Genomic DNA, 19,655 nt, shown 5'->3' on the forward strand with positions numbered 1-19,655 from the left:
ATACGACCGAGGCACACAGGGCCAACACCCGGCATCATGGTGTGGGGAGCGATCTCCTACACTGGCCGTACACCTCTGGTGATCGTCGAGGGGACACTGAATAGTGCACGGTACATCCAAACCGTCATCGAACCCATCGTTCCACCATTCCTAGACCGGCAAGGGAACTTGCTGTTCCAACAGGACAATGCACGTCCGCATGTATCCCGTGCCACCCAACGTGCTCTAGAAGGTGTAAGTCAACTACACTGGCCAGGAAGATCTCCGGATCTGTCCCCCATTGAGCATGTTTGGGACTGGATGAAGCGTCGTCTCACGCGGTCTGCACGTCCAGCACGAACGCTGGTCCAACTGAGGCGCCAGGAGGAAATGGCATGGCAAGCCGTTCCACAGGACTACATCCAGCATCTGTACGATCGTCTCCATGGGAGAATAGCAGCCTGCATTGCTGCGAAAGGTGGATATACACTGTACTAGTGCCGGCATTGTGCATGCTCTGTTGCCTGTGTCTATGTGCCTGCGGTTCTGTCAGTGTGATCATGTGATGTATCTGACCCCAGGAATGTGTAAATAAAGTTTCCCCTTCCTGGGACAATGAATTCACGGTGTTCTTATTTCAATTTCGAGGAGTGTATCTTCCAGATTTCTGAGGGTGTAATCACTTGTTCGTCTGCACAAGTACATAACAGCTACCGATTTCGTGCCATTCGGATCAGCCCTCGTGGTGCATCGTTCATGCTTGACTGTATTGGATTTGAATGAATTTTCACTCAGCAGTGCAGTGTGTAGCGATTTGAAACATACTGGCAGATTAAAAGTACGCCACACAAGGATAGAACCTGTGACTTTCACGGGGAAGTCCTCTAGCGAGCGAGGTGGCGCAGTGGTTAGCACATTGGACTTGCATTCGGGATGAGGAAGGTCCAAATCCGCTTCCGGCCATCCTGATTTAGGTTTTCCGTGGTTTCCCTAAATCGCTTCAGGCAAATGGCGGGATGTGTCCTTTGAAAGGGCACAGCCGATTTCTTTCCCCATCCTTCCCTTATCCGATGGGACCGATGACCTCGCAGTTTGGTCCCCTCCTCTCAAATCAACGAATCAACCAAATCTATCGACTGAGCTATACAAGCACGTCTGTCGCTCCTCTCTCACAGTTTTACTTCGGCCAGAACCCCATATCCTACTTTCCAAACTTCACAGAAGTTCGCCTGCGTAAGTTACAGAGCCATCATGCTTGGAAGAAAGGATACTGCGGAGACATGGTTTAGCCACAGCCTTGGGGATTGTTTTCGGAATAAATTTTTACTCTGCAGCGAAGTAGCATAGGTACTGCGCCAGAAGTAAGGCTGTGAAGGCGGATTGAGAGTTGTGCTCGAATAGTCATCATTATCATTAGTGTTCTGCCAGAAGGCAGGTTTTCACATGGTAGTTCTCCAGGCTGTCCGGTCTTCTGGCATCCTCTTCAGGTCTGCGTAATTTCCTCTTCCCTTTATGTCATCTACCATCTTGTATCTCCTTCTTCCTCTGTCTTCTCCCACAACCAAATCTTTCCAAAGTATCTGTTAGCAAGCACTCTCTTCTCAATGAATGACCCAACCAGTTCTTTTTCCTTTCTCTTACAACCTTCAGCAGACACCTTCTCTCACCAACCCTTTCCAGTACTCTTTCTTTACTCTCTTTCCATACAGCTTATTGTATCCATTCTCCTCCACATCCACATCTCAAATGCTTCTAACCTTTTTTCATCTTCTTGTCTCAGCGTCCATATTTCTGCCCCATATAGTGCCACACTTCAGACAAAACATTTGCCAAGCCTTTTCCTTAGTTCTTTATCTAATTTGCCACATAAGTCTCCTGTTTCTGTTGAATGCCTCCTTAGCTATGGCTATTAGGGTTTTCACCTCCTGGTGACATCTCAAGTCTTCAGTTACTGTGCTTCAAAGATATTTAAATTAACTTACTTGGCTAATGGTAGATTGTCCTATTTTAATATTGGACTGTCTGCGTCTTGTACTGATGACTATACTCTCCGTTTTTGCTGTGTTTATTTGCTCTTCATATTCCACACAAGCTTGATTCAGATCTTTCAGTATGTTATTCACTGTCCGCTCACTTTCTGCCACTAATATCATGCTTGATAGGTTCACGGGAATTACGCCGGATAATATTGTAGAAACCGCACAATATTTCAGCGAGACAACTACCCGCCATCTTCAGGTGCTACTGTCGCCTCGCTGAGAAGCTCGCCAATTTATATGCTGGCTTTCTACAACGGCGCAGGCGCCAGCGGGGCATAACGTCATCGAAGACCATTCGTAGACAGCGTCGAATAGAAGAGCCCTCTGCTGGAGAACGGGTCGCCGTCTGCGAAAGCGCGCCGCGGCGCGGGAAAATGCGGCCGGGAGCGACGGACTCCGTTCGCGCGCGCGATTTAAGCATCTGCGCTAAGGCTTCCCATCTGCGTTAATTCGGTGCGGTTGCCACTCTGCGGCTGACGATTCCTTAGTGCCGCCAAGGCTGGCTCCCAGGCTTTGCTCAGGTGAAGCCCCGTGTCTCTGTTTATTAGGTCACTGTTTATACGTATTTCGACCGCCTCTTTGATGATGGAGTCCCAGTATGTGGAAGCATGCGAGAGGATCTTGGTTTCTTCGTAATTCATGCCGTGTCCCGTGTCAAGGCAGTGTTCAGCAACCGCACATTTCTCTGGCTGACCCAACCTCGTGTGAAATTTATGTTCGTCGCATCTGTTTTTGATCGTACGACACGTCTGGCCAATATAAGACTTCCCGCATTGGTACGGGATTTTATATATTCCTGGTACTCTCAGGCCGAGGTTGTCTTTAAGAACCCAGCATTGATTGCACTCGTGCTAGAGGCTCTCCCATAGTAGCTAATCGTTTTATGGAAGATTTCGAGGACAAAGCACTTCAGACGGCGGTTTTGAAACCCAAATGTGCAATCAATGCTGGGCTCTGTTAAAGACAACCACGGCCTGTCACACCGATATTTCGCAAAACGATGTTCTGCAACCGATTCAGACAAATATTATAATTTTTACATTTATCCGACAGTAAACTGGATAATGCCGACCGGTTTGTCAAAGTGCAATTCGTAATTGATTATTTTTCCAAACAGTTTAAAGAAACGTTTAATCTAAGTTAAAACATCTCAACTGATGAAGGAATGATACCGTGGCGTGGACGGTTAAATTTTAAAGTTTACAATATTTCGAAAATTACGAAATACGGCATACTCATTCGGATGTTGTGTGATTCGAGTACGGGATAATTTCCTCATTCAGGATATATTCCGGCGCTGGAGAGCCTTTACCAAAATAAGTGATGGAACTGTTGACACTTTCTGATGGAAAGTGGCATCACCCGAGCATGGATAATTACTATAACAGTGTAGAACTTGCAGAGAAGTTACTTTAAAACAAAATTCGAGTTTGTGGGACGATATGGCAAAATAGAGGATTTCCGGAAAATTGAAGCGCTCAAAAGTCAATGTGTCTGAAGTTCGTCGTCAACGGAAAGGTGACAAGCGCCCGGTGACAAGCCAAGTAATACGGTTTAGCGCTGCCGGCGCCAAGTGAATAAATTTGTACGAGACTTGTGGACGGCAAAGTGTTAAGTTCTAGTCATAGCAAGAACATAAGTGGTCCCTTTAACAAATTAACGTTCTTCTGTGGAATGATTTCTTCAGATGGAAAGTAGGGAAGTCGTAACTATCACCAGTGCTGCAAATAGGTACATTATCTGCTTGCACGTAATTCAGATAATTGGCCCGATCAGTATGTAGATCGAAGAGCGTTCAACACTGAGGCGGTTGATAGAGCTGAGTCACGGTGACATTGGCAGAGTCGCATGCTGTTAAGTCGTGACGCACGTAATGCGCCTTTGAGATAACTACTAGCGTGCTGTTTGAAGCGACTAGGCGCACAGATACGACGCTAAGCTTGTGTGCCTCAGTAGCGAGACGGTGACGCAACGGCGGAAGAGTACGGGCCGAGTTTGAGTAACGTGCTTTTTAGTTCCTGTGCCGTCTAGCTGAGGGAGACCAGACATATTGCACTGTCATAGAAGAGTGGGCTCCTCTTCAGCGCTAACATATTTTCTGCTTTCACGACGCGCACGCGCTCAGCCTGAAACCTTCCCGTCTAATATTGGATGTACGTTTGCTTGCTGACTGAACGCTGCGTCTCTTAAAATCTTTTAACTGCTGCTCTGTCAAGACTACCTGCTGATTATTACGACGAAACATAAAATGTGTTGTCGCCGTGGCCCTCAGTCGTTACCTGAAATTATTAAGACTGATTCTTACCTTTAATTATTTATACTGGATCGCCATCTGACTGCTACAGCAAACTGTGGGATGAATATACTTACTTCTCTTTAACATAATTATAAGCTGCTGGTGGAGTTTCATAATACTTTGTGACTGGAATTCTTTAAGTTGAAGTTAATTTAGATTTGATAAAAGCTGAAGCTCAGTTTAGACTTTTCTTTTAAGATAACAATAAATTCCGTAAAGCATTTACGTGAATGATTTTGGGATAGAAAATTCTTAATGCATTTAATCTGGTAGAAGTTAACTATATTCTGAGAACGATCTTGACAAACAATTACAAGGGGTATAGTTCTTTACAAAAATTCTTAAAAAGTAGCGTTGCGCTACATACCTAATTTTTCATCAAAATTACATAACTATATTCTGAGAACGATCTTGACAAACAATTACAAGGGGTATAGTTCTTTACAAAAATTCTTAAAAACTAGCATTGCGCTACATATAGCGAGTGGCTGGCGAGCACACCGCTTCTTTCAAAGTGTTAATTCATACCTCGCTTACAGCGACCTCCTCTCATGTCTCGCTAGCTACGACTGCCTCGTCTCACATCTTACTCGCAACTGCTCGCTTCCAACGCTCAATGCTACAAAAGTGCGGTCTCGCCGCCAACAATGGTTTTTGGTGCAGACAATCCCTGCTACCATTACAGATGTATTACTGCGCGCTGTTTCCCGCTCTTTCTCAAAATGTATCTATGCGCGGTTTCCCGCTCTTTCTCAATAATACACAATGCAATTTAATTAACAAAACAATTTAAATAAGAAACAGTTCAGATAATTACATGCTAAAACAGTTTAAATACGCCTATTACATAATTACAAGCCCTCCCCACTTCCCACCCCCGCACACCCCTACACTCTGCTAGCCGACTTATTCTTCATAGCACAAAGTACACTACTGGCCACTAAAATTGCTACACCAAGAATAATTGCAGGTGACAAACGGGTATTCATTGGACAAATATATAATGATAGAACTGACATGTGATTACATTTTCACGCTGTTTGGGTGCATAGATCCTGAGAAATCAGTACCGAGAACAACCACCTCTGGTCGTAATAACAACCTTGTGTGGCGTACGCTGTGTTGTTCAGCGGTTTGGAATTTAACTTAATTGTAAATGAAAATGATAATCTTACTTTATTACACTGAGTAATTACTAAATATTTTTTCTCCCGGCTAAAGATTTGGTCAAGTTGCTAAAGAACTCAAAGTTAACGTTGTGTTTAAGTGTTGTCTGTAAGTTGTGTAAGTGTCACTAAATCACAGTTCATACAACAGATTCTATACAACTATTGATTATGATGAAAATAGTGATCTTCAGCAAAATGATTATTAAAACCACCGAATATCAGCCGCGCACAACACTGATGTATGTTGCCTGAAACAATACTCTTCGCAACTCGTGCGTAATTAATTTCGGTTCCATACATAAGCTAGAACAGTTTTTTATAAGAATCGTGCAATGAGCACTGTTTTTAAAGAACCAATCTGATTCGAATCATTTTCATTAAAATGAGTTCGGGACCACCGGTGCACATTTATTTTCACATTTGTATTACGTTCGGCATTTATGTCTGCAGAGTTGCGTAATTTGAATTTACCGCTGAGATAATTGTTAAGATGGCGGCAGACAATTGATAAAGACTTCCTATTGTTAGACCAAATAAGTAAGTATTTGAAATGCTTATTAAACTCTATAAAATCTACTTTCGTATTGTGCACGATTTACACTTCATCAAGCAAACATTTGATTTGTTTCTAAGGAAAGCACAGGCAAAAACGCGATATAAATCGCTATCATCAATGGCTGCTCTCCTTGCGGAGGAAAGAAATAATTAACAGAGATAATGCTTACTGAGAGAGGAATTAAGTTACAAATAATTATTCACTCATATTTATAATAATAATGAACTCTATTCTTAAGTAATAATTAACAAATAGTTAAAATTTCTTAACAGACCTCAGTCTGATATGCGTCCGCAACCCACAAAAGGCAACCAACAAAAGGTGAAAACAAAGGAAGACAAATGCAGATCATAAAAGGAATTTGCAATTATCATTGTCTTTGTATGATACACATCGATATGTCCAAATACATCATAGAATATTATATAAATAATTAATATTTATCATTGTTTTCTCTATTTTTTTCGTATGTCGAATAGATAATGTTTACAACTGTTACAGGCATAATTCCCTCTCGTCGCACTGTAGCTAAAATTTATCTCGTGGATGTTTCACTTGATACGACTGGGCTTTGAGGCAAACAGAGCTTGGATGGCGTGTACAGGTTCAACACCATACCACAGTTCATCAAGAGTAGTCACTGGCATATTGTGACGTGCCAGTTGCTCGGCCACCATTGACCAGACGTTTTCAGTTGGTGAGAGATCTGGAGAATGTGCTGGCCAGGCCAGCAGTCGAACATTTTCTGTATCCAGAAAGGCCCGTACAGGACCTGCAACATGCTGTCGTGCATTATCCTACTGAAATGTAGGGTTTAGCAGGGATGAAGGGTAGAGCCACGGGTCGTAACACCTCTGAAATGTAACGTCCACTGTTCAAAGTGCCGTCAGTGAGAACAAGAGGTGACCGAGGCGTGTAACCAGTGGCACCCCATACCATCACGCCTTGCGATACGCCAGTATGGCGATGACGAACGCACGTTTCCAATGTGCGTTCACCGCTATGTCGCCAAACACGGACGTGACCATCATGATGCTGTAAGCAGAACCTGGATTCATCCGAAAAAATGACTTTCGCCATTCGTGCACCCAGGTTTGTCGTTGAGTACACCATCGCAGGCGCCCATGTCTGTGATACAGCATCAAGGGTAACCACAGCCATCGTCTCCGAGCTGATAGTCCATGCTGCTGCAAACGTCGTCGAACTGTTCGTGCAGATGGTTGTCGTCTTGCAAACGTCCCCATCTGTTGACTCAGGGATCGAGACGTGGCTGCACGATCCGTTACAGCCATGCGGATAAGATGCCTACCATCTCGACTGCTAGTGATACGAGGCAGTTGGGATCTAGCACGGCGTTCCTTATTACCCTCCTGAACCCACCGATACCATATTCTGCTAACAGTCATTGATCTTGACCAATGCGAGCACCAATGTCGCGATACGATAAACCGCAATCTCGATAGGCTACAATACGACCTTTATGAAAGACGGAAACGTGATGGTACGCATTTCTCCTCCTTACACGAGACATCACAACAACGTTTCACCAGGCAACGCCGGTCAACTGCTGTTTGTGTATCACAAATCGATTGGAAACTTTCGTCGTGTCAGCACGTTGTAGGTGTCACAGATGCCAGCTTTGTGTGAATACTCTGAAAAGCTAATCGTTTGCATATCTCAGAATCTTCCTCCTGCTGGTTAAAATAAGCGTCTGTAGCACGTCATCTTCGTGGTGTAGCAATTCCGTGTATTTCGTGTACTGCTGCTATTATTTATGTCCCTCATTCTTGCTCCGTTCGCGGGTGGCGAGCAGTATGAAAGACTGCCGGTAGCTCTTCGCATGACATCGAATTCCTTTGACTTGAAACGCCGAGGTCATTTGCAAGTTATGTATAGTAGGAGACAGCATGTTTCTGATGGCACAGGCAAGTGGTAGAGCTGATTTGAGCAGAGCAAGTGAGCACTTCGCTTATACATACTTCATTCCACATAATGGATAAAACACAGGAGCATTAGTAATAAGAAACTTACGGCAATAACAATAACACTCTGTGGATCCTGCATGGAAGTTCATGTTTCAATGATAAAAATTGTAGTTGTGGTCTTCAGTCCTGAGACTGGTTTGATGCAGCTCTCCATGCTACTATATCCTGTGCAAGCTTCATCTCCCAGTACTTACTGCAATCTACATCCTTCTGAACATGCTTAGTGTATTCATCTCTTGGTCTCCATCTACGATTTTTACCCTCCACGCTGCCCTCCGATATTAAATTTGTGACCCCCTGATGCCTCAGAACATGTACCACCAACCGATACCTTCTTCTGGTCAAGCTGTGCCACAAACTCCTCTTCTCCCCAATTCTGTTCAATGACTCCTCATTAGTTATGTGATCTACTCATCTAATCTTCAGCATTCTTCTGTAGCACCACATTTCGAAAGCTTCTATTCTCTTCTTGTCTAAACTATTTATCGTCCATGTTTCACTTCCATACATAGCTACACTCCATACAAATACTTTCGGAAAAGACTTCCTGATACTTAAATCAATACTGGATGTCAACAAATTTCTCTTCTTCAGAAACGCTTTCCTAGCCATTGCCAGTCTACATTTTACGTCCTCTCTACTTCGACCATCATCAGTTATTTTGCTCCCCAAATAGCAAAACTCCATTACTACTTTAAGTGTCTCATTTCCTAATATAAATCCCGCAGCTTCACCCGACTTAATTCGACCACATTCCATTATCCTCGTTTTGCTTTTGTTGATGTTCATCTTACAGCGTCCTTTCAAGACACTGTCCATTCTGTTCAACTGTTCTTCCAAGTCCTTTGCTATCTGTGACAGAATTACAATGTCATCGGCGAACCTTAGTTTTTTTCTTCTCCATGGATTTTAATACCTACTCCGAACTTTCCTTTCGTTTACTTTACTTCTTGCTCAGTATACAGATATGGCCACATTAACATTCCAAAAATCATTTAATGATATGAGGTTCGGCCCCATTCTCATACTCAGAGGTGACAAGTCGTGGGATAGCGATATACACATACACGCATGGCGGTAGATTCGAGTACACAAGATGTAAAAGGGTGGTGCTTTGTCGGAGCTGTCATTTGTGATTCATGTGAAGAGGTTCACGGCGTGATAGTGGTCTAGAACTAACATGCTTTGAACGCAGAATAATAGTTGGAGCTAGACACAAGGGACATTCAATTCGGAAATCGTTAGATAATTCAATATCCCGAGATCCACTGTGTCAAGTGTGTGTCTAAAATACCAAATTACACCCATTATCTCTCACCACGGACGACGCAGTGGCCGACAGCCTTGGATTAACGACCGAGGGCAGTGACGTTCTTGTAGAATTGTCAGTGCTAACAGACAAGTAATACTGCGTGAAATAACCGCAGAAATCAGTGCGGGACGTACAATGAACGTATCGGTACCACAGTGCGGCGAAATTTGGCGTTCATCGGCTGTGGAACAACACGACCTTCGCGAGCGCCTTTGCTGAGAGTATGACATCGCCTGCACAGCCTCTCCTGGGCTAGTAACCATATCAGTTGCACGCCAGACGACTGGAAAAGAGTGTCCCGATCAGATGAGTCCCGATTTCAGTTGGTAAGAGCTGATAGCAGAGTTCGAATCTGGCGCAGACCCCAAGAAGCCATGGACCCAAGTGTCGACAAGACACTGATCAAAACTGGTGCTGGCTCCATAACTGCGTGGGCAGTTTTTAAACGAAATGGACAGGGTCTTCTGGTCCAACTGAACCGATCGTTGACTGGAGATGGTTACATTCGGCTACCTGGAAACCGTTGCAGGCATTCGTGGACTTCGGTTCCGAAGGACATCATGTCGCTAGGCCACAGGAGTTGGTAATTGGTTGGAAGAATTGTCTGGATACTTCGTACGAATGATTTGTTCACCAAAATCGCGCTACATGAATGCCATTAGACATTTATGGACACAATCGAGACGTCGGTTCGTGCAAAAAGTGCTACACCGGGAACATTGTCGCACTTGTGGACGGCTGTGGAGGCAGCGTGGCGCAGTATATCTGCAAGGGACTTGCAACGACTTGTTGCGTGCATGCCATGTCTTGTTGCTGCTGTAGGACAGGCAAAGGGAGGTCCGACACGACATTGGGATGTATCCTAGGACTTATTCATCTTAGTGTACAAACTAGCAAAACGCATTTACCCTTAATGGCGATCAGCTGACCAGTAATAAATGACAGAGAATAACTCTGCATTAATTTGGGAAATGATAGAAACCGGAGCTTGGACATACCGATTACGACGAATTTAAGTTGTGACATCAATGTAATTGTTTCTTAATTACTTGGACCATGCTCTTTGAGCCACAATTTTAACACAATAATTAAATTCTCACTGCATACACTGTTGAGTGTCTCGCCACCGTTATCGATCGGTAACGTTAAAATTATGCTCAAATCGACTCACCACGGTGATCCAAACACAAAGCGGCAGCCCAGTATTCTAATGTCACAGACCCCCAAACCTCCCCTCCCCCCCCCCCTCCCCCAGGGCTCACATCTCTTTTTGTGCTTGGACAACATAGGGCTCCAGCCCTTGCATGGCTTCTTCCCTTTTCGTGCTGCAAGTGTGTCCTTCTAATATTTTTTCCCCCCTCTGTCTTTCCGGTGGACGGTCATCATCTAGGTGCCTACTATGCTAGAATTCGATTTATGGTGGTAGACAAACGAGTTTTTTTCTTTTTTATGTTTACACAACTTTTCGCCCTTCACTGTGTGGCCCCCCTTTTGAGTACAACTAGCGTTTCTCTTACAAATTTTGCAGATGTGCAGATCATGTGAGGAAGCTGACACAACGCTGTGTACATTCTACCTTTACCAGCGCTGTGGAAGCCACCTGACCACACAGGGGTTGCACTATTGGTCCTTAAGCTGAGAACTCTTCGCGCATGCCAAGCATTATGTGCATTTGCAGCTGTGGTGGTGGTGGTGGTGGTGGTGGTGGTAAGTTCCTATGGGACCAAACTGCTCAGGTCATCAGCCCCCAAGGCTTACACACTACGTACTCAAACTTAAACTAAATTACGCTAAGGACAACACACACATCCATGCCAGAGGGGGGACTCTAACCTCCGACAGGGGGGAGGCGCACATACAGTGGCATGCCGCCTCAGACCACGTGGCTACCCCATGCAAATGGGGCATGGGTCTCTGAGCAACAGCTCAGTGGCTATGCAGCTAATGCTCTGGCTGGGTGGCGCCCACGGAGAGAGTCCTGCTCTGAGTGGGTGACACCAATGCAGATAACTTGCAAATTAAGCGGCTCAGACTTTCTTCCACTGGTGGCTGTACAGCCCCAGCAGTCTCTTCTGGAGGAAAGTACAGTGTGCAGAGAGATGACCCAACAGCGTTTCCTTCCTTGACTACATTGCGGGAGGAGTGTAGGGCTTAGTTTCTGAAAGGGATTCTTTTTGCCCAGAAACCCTTTATTCTTTGTTGATCATCTTGAGGATGGATTCGGGAAGTAGCAGCAATTTCAAAAATGGAAAGTGGTTCATTTCAAAATGGCATCCACTTTTCACTTGCAGGCATTGTTGGGCTGTGACAACCTGTCTGACCTGTAACTCTCAGGCCCCATAAGTCTCAGTATGGTACACTGTGACCTCCTTTTACAGACTGATGAGTCGGTTGCAGTTTTGAGTGACGAGGTGTGCACTTTGTACATCGCGTTCAGTGGTGGCCAAAGGACAATAGGATTGATACTGGGGCCTTCATCTTGGCCTTTGAAGGAGACTCATTGCCTCCAAAGGTCAAAGTGATGGTATATCAATGCCATGTGAAACTGTAGTTCCCTCTCCCATGCAGCCCTTCAAACGTAAGATATACAGGCTCAGGTCTTCTCATTATAACATCAACCATGTCTGTAGGGATTGTGGACATCAGCTGCACAGGCACACTCCTTGTGAGTCGTCTGTGTCGAGTGTAAGGAATGTCATTCCGCTGCTCACTCCACCGCATCATGTTCTAAAGAAAAAAGAAAATAAAAGAATACACAACTATAGAAGGACTCATGTAATAAGAGGTCAAGAAAAATTATGATAGTCTGCCGCCTGCACATATCATAACGTTTGTTGGGGCTACAGTAACGTCATCCCCCATGGCGACAATACACTTACCCTTCATCCCATCCACGTCAGACCGTCAGGGCAGCTTGACGGCACCTCCTCCAAAGGTGGTCGGGGACCCCCCTCATACTGTTTCTTTCATACCCACTCAGTGAGTGTCCGCTCACCACCCATTGGGGACATCGATCACCAATACCCCAGCTGCAGAAGTAGCAGCCTCCTCCAGCATCCCTCACCATAAGGGGTTCTGCCGGATGCTCCCTTACCAGATACCGGCCACTGCCTGGAGCCGCCAGAGGTTGTGGTCATAGTGTTTCGCATTCCTACTCTGTCCCTGAAAGTAGGACGGAAAAGCCCTTGTAGACTCTGAAATCGTACGAGGAGAAGAGGGACAGAAAGAAGACCTGAAAGATAGCATTCTATTGGTCCCATGCACCACATACCACGTGTTCCAGGTGACACATGTGGCACCAGACCTCCCCCTCCCCTATAAAAGCTGATCCAGAAATAATGTGGATTGGTGCCATATGCTCAAAACTGGTGGAAGCAGGTGTCCCCAGGGCATGACTTCTCTGTCTGATCCTGTCACACCCCAAGTTTTTTTTCTTTTGATTTGTCAGTCTTCTGACAGGTCTGCTGCAGCCGGCCATAAATTACTCTACTTTTCCTCTTAGAATAGCAGTTGCAACCTTTGTCCTTCATTATTTGCTGGATGTATTACAGTTTCTATCCTTTTACCCTCTACAGCACCCTCTAAGAACCTAGAAATTGCTGATATTTTGACAGATACCCTACCACCGTATCGCTTCTTCTTGTCACTTTTTCCCATATATCCCTTTCCTGACCGATTCTGCAGAGAACCGCCTTATTCTGTACCTTATCGGTAAACCTAATTTTCGACATTCGTCTGTTGCACCACATCTCAAATGTCACGACGTTGATCGGTTATGGTTTTCCCACAGTCTGTGCTTCTGTCACACAAGGCTGTGCTCATGCTAATGTTAGTGCTGTGCCTGTGCTGCAGTTGCCATTTACGCCTGTTTTTCGGCTCTAGCGTACATATTTAGTAAATTTGTCTCAAGCGTTTTAATTATTTTACTTTGTCTCCAGATGAGTCCAAACCTGCGGCCGCTGAGCCCGCAACTTCAGGAGGCGGCCAAGGAGCTGGGGGAAGACCCGCGCCGTCTGGAGAAAGACATCCAGCACATCAGGGACTGGCTCAAACAGCAGCCACACCTCACGGCCAGGACCGGTGAGTCTCGCTGGACTAATAATGGGAGCCGATACTCAGTCGTGGGACTCGATAAATGTCAAGGATACGAAACACATACATCAGCAGAAACGTCTGAGTATACATGACGAGCGTTCGGTGAAGATAATAAAACATCTGCGTTTTCTGGATTACACTTCGTCACCATAGGGATTTATTCCTGACACAGTGAGATCTATTTAGAAACAGCTGTTTGTGAAGGCTAAAAAAAGCCTAGATAAAAACATGCGAATCATTACGTACTTACGACACTCAAAGCAATGTGAAATACGGAAATTAGTAAAATTAAAAGGTATTCATGAGTTCTTGAGCTGGTATTATCTTAATAGCTTAATGCCATTACCGTACCTCCGTTGTAGTCAGTTCATTAAGCACAGAGAAAAATCGGTATTAACGTAGGCCCTAATTAGGAGGGGAGAGGAATTGGAAATTTCTGCAGCTTTGACTGTTAAGCTCACACAATTACCCAGGAAACTTCAACCAGTAGCTACGCTGTTTTACGTAACAGGTATTGTCTGGGACTATTAATTTAAATGAATACATTTCCGTGCGCTATACGCTTATTGGCTGCCTTTTTATGGAAGAGTTCCATAACGGTGCATATCCGGCCAGTGGTTACGGGCCAAGGTTTACTGAATTCGAAGTCTCCTGTTGAACTCTTACTTCATTTGGGTTCTTTTCCTACCAATATTGATGTTAAAATAAGTTACACATCTGTTATAAAAAATTATTCTGCAAGTGTACTGAAAGTCGTCTCCAGTCACTAAGATTTTTGTTTCGTAATACTGGTGCTGAACTATGTATTACTGACACTGTGAGCCTACCTTCAGGTCTCTGTGGGTAGTTAAGAGTATTCTCGTCCTTGAGCGAAACAATGCAGAATGGGGCGCTTCAGGTATTAGAAACGTGTATTGAATTAGAAAATCGGAGAAACAGAAAACGAATAAAAATGAAAATTCATAACATGCATAACTTCCTAGATGAGTTAAATGAAAGAGTCCTGATTATTACTGTGTTTAATGCTGATAAGTCTGTATTACTGTGCAACATTACTTTGCTCAAAGTGCACATGTTTATCTATAGACATAAAAAGTTCATAGCTTTGTTGTAAAATAAGCGCTAACCACAGATGTATGTTGATTTACTGTGTCAAAGATGTACAATAGTTTATTTGTAGTTAGAACGTCACGGCTTGCGGCACTGCGAAGAAGTATTTTTGGTGTTAGCAGTGATTACTTTAACAATATTGTTTAAAACTACTGAAAAAGTTGTGGCTAACAAATTGTGCTTGTTCATTTAGCAGTGATTAATTCTTAATTTATTTTTTTACTTCGATGATATTTACATTTATCCATGTAGACACAGGTTATTTCCATTGCGTCGGGTGTGTAGAACTGGTAGGCTCTTTTGTATATCATTAAACAGATGGTTGGTGTTAAGCATGTTGTGCTATACTCGTTTTTAGAAAATGCTTCGATCGGAAAGCTCTCATATGCTGAAACTTCCTGGCAGATTAAAACTGTGTGCTGGACCGAGACTCGAACTCTGGACCTTTGCCTTTCGCGGACAATTGCTCTACCAACTGAGCTACCCAACCAAGACTGACTCCCTGTTCTCAAAGCTTTACTTCTGGTCGTATCTCGTCTCCTACTTCCAAACTTTACAGAAGCTCTCCTGCGAACCTTGCAGAACTAGCACTCCTGAAAGAAAGGATGTTGCGGAGACATGGCTTAGCCACGGCCTGGGGGATGTTTCCAGAATGAGATTTTCACTCTGCGCTGATATGAAACGAGTTTGTCTCCATCCGGCACACAGTTTTAATCTGCCAGGAAGTTTCATATCAGCGCACACTCCGCTGCAGAGTGAAAATCTCATTCTGGTTCTCATATGCTCTTGAAACCAGGTCTAGAAGCTTCTACTTGTTCCTCCTACACAGTACGGGGGGGGGGGGGGGGGTGTTCAATAACTAACGCAGCGCAGCTTTTCTGAAAAAAGTTGGTTTTATTAATGTTTCCAATACATCATATTACTCCCCACTGTTTTGCTACAAACCCTACTTTTCAACATAATCTCTATTCAAAGCGACTAGTCAGTGTTGGAGCCCACGTCTTGCTGCAGCAGTAACCTCCCAGTCATCCGCTTACAGCTTCCCTCGGAGCAGTTCAGCACAGATGGTCCTTCGTTGCTCTTCAAAGTCTTTTGTTAGTTTGTGAGCAGGAACCCAGCGGCCACACGTCATTGGGTAGCCGAACCGGACGAGTGTGTCAGTACTACCGACAAAGACATCCAATTGTACAGTGAGGTCTCTGTTTATCATTGGTCGGTCAACTCGAATGAGTATGTCCACTCGTTCAGACGTTGCAGTAGACACAGCTGTGAAGTACCCGGCCGGCACAGGGCAGATACGACGGGTTTGCGTGACCTTGTTGCCGCGGTGACAAACGCCTCTCCCGAGGAGTTATCGTGCTTTTATTCACTACCAGGTCTCTGTAGACGTTCTGCAAGGGCCCATGAATATCTGAGATGCTCTGGTTTCCCGCCGAAAGAAACTCAATGACAGCTATTTGCTTTGAACGCACCTGCGTTAGTGACGTCATTTTGAAGACTATATACAGCGCCGCCACCTATTGGAATTTCATGAAACTACTGGGGCTGTAGTGGGGATATTCCACGACAGGTTCCACATTTCTTCAACCGAAATTTCCTGAGAAAAAAATTGTTGCATTACTTACTGAACGCCCCTCGTAAATGGGACAGCTAGGAAATTAAACCTTGTACACTCAACTATTACTAATATTCCTCCTATGCTGTGGGTTATAAGTGTGAGAGCTTCTTAGACGTGGAGAATGCAATTGCGACATAGCTTTTTTTAAAGAGTTTTGCATTTTTAGAACGAATTTTTCACTCAACAGCAGTGTATACGCGAAGCTGGAAGTTCGTGGAAGATTGTTTGTGCGCTGGACCTAGAGTCGAACTCGGGACCCTTGCCTTTCGCGGGAAATAAAGCGCGATTCACGTACCGTCCTCACAGAAAAGTAGGAAATGTGGTACTGGCGGACTACCACATAGTAGTAATGTCGTCCACGTATTTCCAGTAGTGTATTATTTTATCTTTAAGCTTCTTCATAAAACTATTTTATAAGTGATAGAGAAACAGATCTGCCTTGGCCAATCCCTTTTTCTGCTGGTGAACTTCATTATTAATAGTAAAATAATTATGTAACAATATTTGTTTTCAGACATTCTCATTTTCATTCATTTCCATTTTCGTGATTTCCGAAGTAATCAGAAATCATTGTTTATCATAATAGGATTTCACTATGGTGGAGCATCACACCCTTAGCAGCAAGAAAATTAATTCAGCTACATAGATACACTAGGTGTGGCCATATGATCTGAAATGCATAGTATAGTGTAGTAAAAACAAATATTAGCATCACATGGTGTTCTGACACACAGTCACGTCTGCGAGACCAAAACTTTCAAAAACTTTTATGAAAATAAATCATTGTTTAAATATATTTCAACCTTCCTTTGTGATGAAAGAGGGAACGCAGTCGTGTGGTGAGTAGAAATTAAAAATAAAAAATCTCTGACCGCGAAGGTGGTTCTTTCTTTATTATATCATCGATTGCAGGATTATCAGTCCCATCGTTAAATGCAGTTGTTCACACTTAATTACGTTGCCCCATTGTATTCTAAACGTCACCTCCCACTTGTAACGCAAAGTCGATACATGAATTTGGAAGTAAGTTTATATTTGGGCGGGTGGTTACAATTTCACAGCACTTCGTACGCTGATATAGTCATACACTGCAGACAGAGGTAGCAACGGTAGAATTTAACTAAACGGTCTTCATAGTATTCATTTGTTACTTTTGTTCGTTACTGTCGAAAGTTGTAGGCTCGTAATCCATGACCATGCTAGATTCTGAAATGAAACTTCATACACTGGTCTAAGGGATGCTCAGCTTAATTTTCTTAAATGATATGAACAATGGTTGAGTTTCCGTTCTCGAATAGATATATATTTTTAGTTACTCCACTTCCACTTCACAGTACAACAAAGTTCAACCTTCGTGGTAACTCAATACATACACAACTCGTACTCTATACTCGTACTCCACACTCGAGCTAAACAAGAAGAGAGATATACCTAGAACACCATGTACCAAAGAAAATATTATCTTGTATGTATCTATTCATGCAAAACCATCTTTGTAACGTTCATTACAAACACAAAGTACGAATAATTGTTTACCATTGTCTATCTTTTTAAGAAGTTCGTAATAACCATAGTAATTACATAAAGCGTTCATATATGTTGACGTTTATACATTTTCGTATAGCTGTTTGGTAGAGGATTTCTGGGTTTCGAGTCTTTAACATGAGAATAAGTCATTTCATATTATTCAAAAGCGATTAGTGAATTTTATCTCACCATAACCAGTTTTATTACAGTGGGCAAAACGGTGTTACTCTTTCCATTAGCCGGCTGTGGCCGAGCGGTTCTAGGCGCTTCAGTCCCGAACCACGCTGCTGTTACGGTCGCAGGTTCGAATCCTGCCTCGGGCATGGATGTGTGTGATGTCCTTAGGTTGGTTAGGTTTAAGCAGTTCTAAGTCTACGGGACTGATGACCTCAGATGTTAAGTCCCCTAGTGCTTAGAGCCATTTGAACCATTTTTCTTTCCATTAAAACAAACACTCCTCACTTTTACCTCTTCCCTTTATCAATTTCAACAGATTAATCTGTTGAATCCTGTAACCTGAAATAAAAATGCTTTGCACAGTTAATGACCCTTTTTATTTTGGTGCAAAGGATACTCGCAGTAGCTCTTGAACAACTGGTAATGCCAGAACTTGATGAGATGAAATAATAATTACTGGCTCATATTCTTAAATAGACTATTCTGAATTAAGATGTAAACTGGTTGTCAAATTTGTGACTAAAATTAACGTAGGTAAATTACGTGAGTATAAGTGTACAAGTATTTTAACATTGATATGTAAAAGCTTTTAAAAGTTGAAACAGGTCTTAAAATGTTTGTAGAAAAAATTATCGTATCAGTAGATATCACAGGGTTCTTATTCCTTCTCGATTTATTGTTATGGAGATATTCACCTTAAGATACGGCTGTTAGTGTCTTACAACCGGTAGTGGCCTAAAAATAGGGGATGAAATACAGCTAAAGCGGTTTATTAACACCCAAGATGATTACTGATAGCTGTGGTTACCCTAACTGCAATGTTGTCTGGATTGTATTGTTGTTATACCCAAGAATATGATTGTTATTTCATGCACAGTGTGACTTTAGCATGAGAACGTTTATCTGATGATACGACCAACAGTGGTCTAATAACTCGTAATGCACAGTCTAAGTACTACTGCTGTTTTGTTTATGCACAGTTTTAACAAAAGTCCCGAGTTAAACAGTCCAATGAAAAGATTAAAACCCTTCCCTGTAGCCAGAGGCAAATTTATTTAGAATTCGTTTTTTATAATCTTTGTATCTTGGAAATTTTGGATCCCCGGAATGTAGTAAGATATATGTACTTGATATTTGTTCGGTCATAACTGCTTTTATTTCAAAGCAGGCGACCTCTGACACTATTAACAGTATTAACGAGCCCCGTTCGGATGATAAGACTTCTGAGGAGAACCAGACAGCGGCTTACGTGATACTGAAGTCGGTCACGCGTTTGCGCAGGTGTTGCGGGTACAGCCTTCAGACACCCACTGCGCGCCAGACAGCAATAACACCGGGATTAGCAGGCTGCATGCTCCCGCCTCCTATGTCTTTGTGCTCTAAGCTCTGTCACCTGTTCACGAAGTGCTATCGGAGATTACTGCTCCTTTTGTGTTTTCCCACTAATCGTTTCGCTGTGGTTTTGGCTGTAACAGTGCTCCGACATTCAATTTTGAGTTTCAAAAGATACCAGAAACAACTGTAAATTTTAATCAAAATATCCACGGGTGTACTGCCGGTCTATAGTGTCCAACGGGCACAATATTGCGGCGATCAAACATGTCGCCATCATCAGGGGAACTGACAGACTGAGCTCCTGTGAACGTACCGGCACGGAGATCCGTACGCTATGGCTGCTCAGGGGGAACTGGGTTCGGTCGCGGCGGCGGCGACCGATTTAAATACCCTCCGCCCCGCGGCGAACTCCCTCCGCCGTCCGCGCCCCGCGCCACGGTCTCGCGGTGGAACAGAT

General features: G+C 43.6%; 1 protein-coding gene across 1 annotated transcript in view; it reads left to right on the forward strand.

Moving 5' to 3' along the window:
- Nucleotides 1-19,655, forward strand: part of LOC126284267 (alpha-tocopherol transfer protein-like) — a 167,866-nt gene that overhangs the window by 67,860 nt on the left and 80,351 nt on the right. The window contains exon 2 of the mRNA XM_049983082.1: nucleotides 13,275-13,416. Within this exon, the coding sequence (XP_049839039.1) occupies nucleotides 13,275-13,416 (142 nt within the window). The remainder of the gene's footprint in view (nucleotides 1-13,274; nucleotides 13,417-19,655) is intronic.

Source organism: Schistocerca gregaria, chromosome 8, assembly GCF_023897955.1.
Source record: "Schistocerca gregaria isolate iqSchGreg1 chromosome 8, iqSchGreg1.2, whole genome shotgun sequence".
Lineage (NCBI taxonomy): Eukaryota > Metazoa > Arthropoda > Insecta > Orthoptera > Acrididae > Schistocerca > Schistocerca gregaria.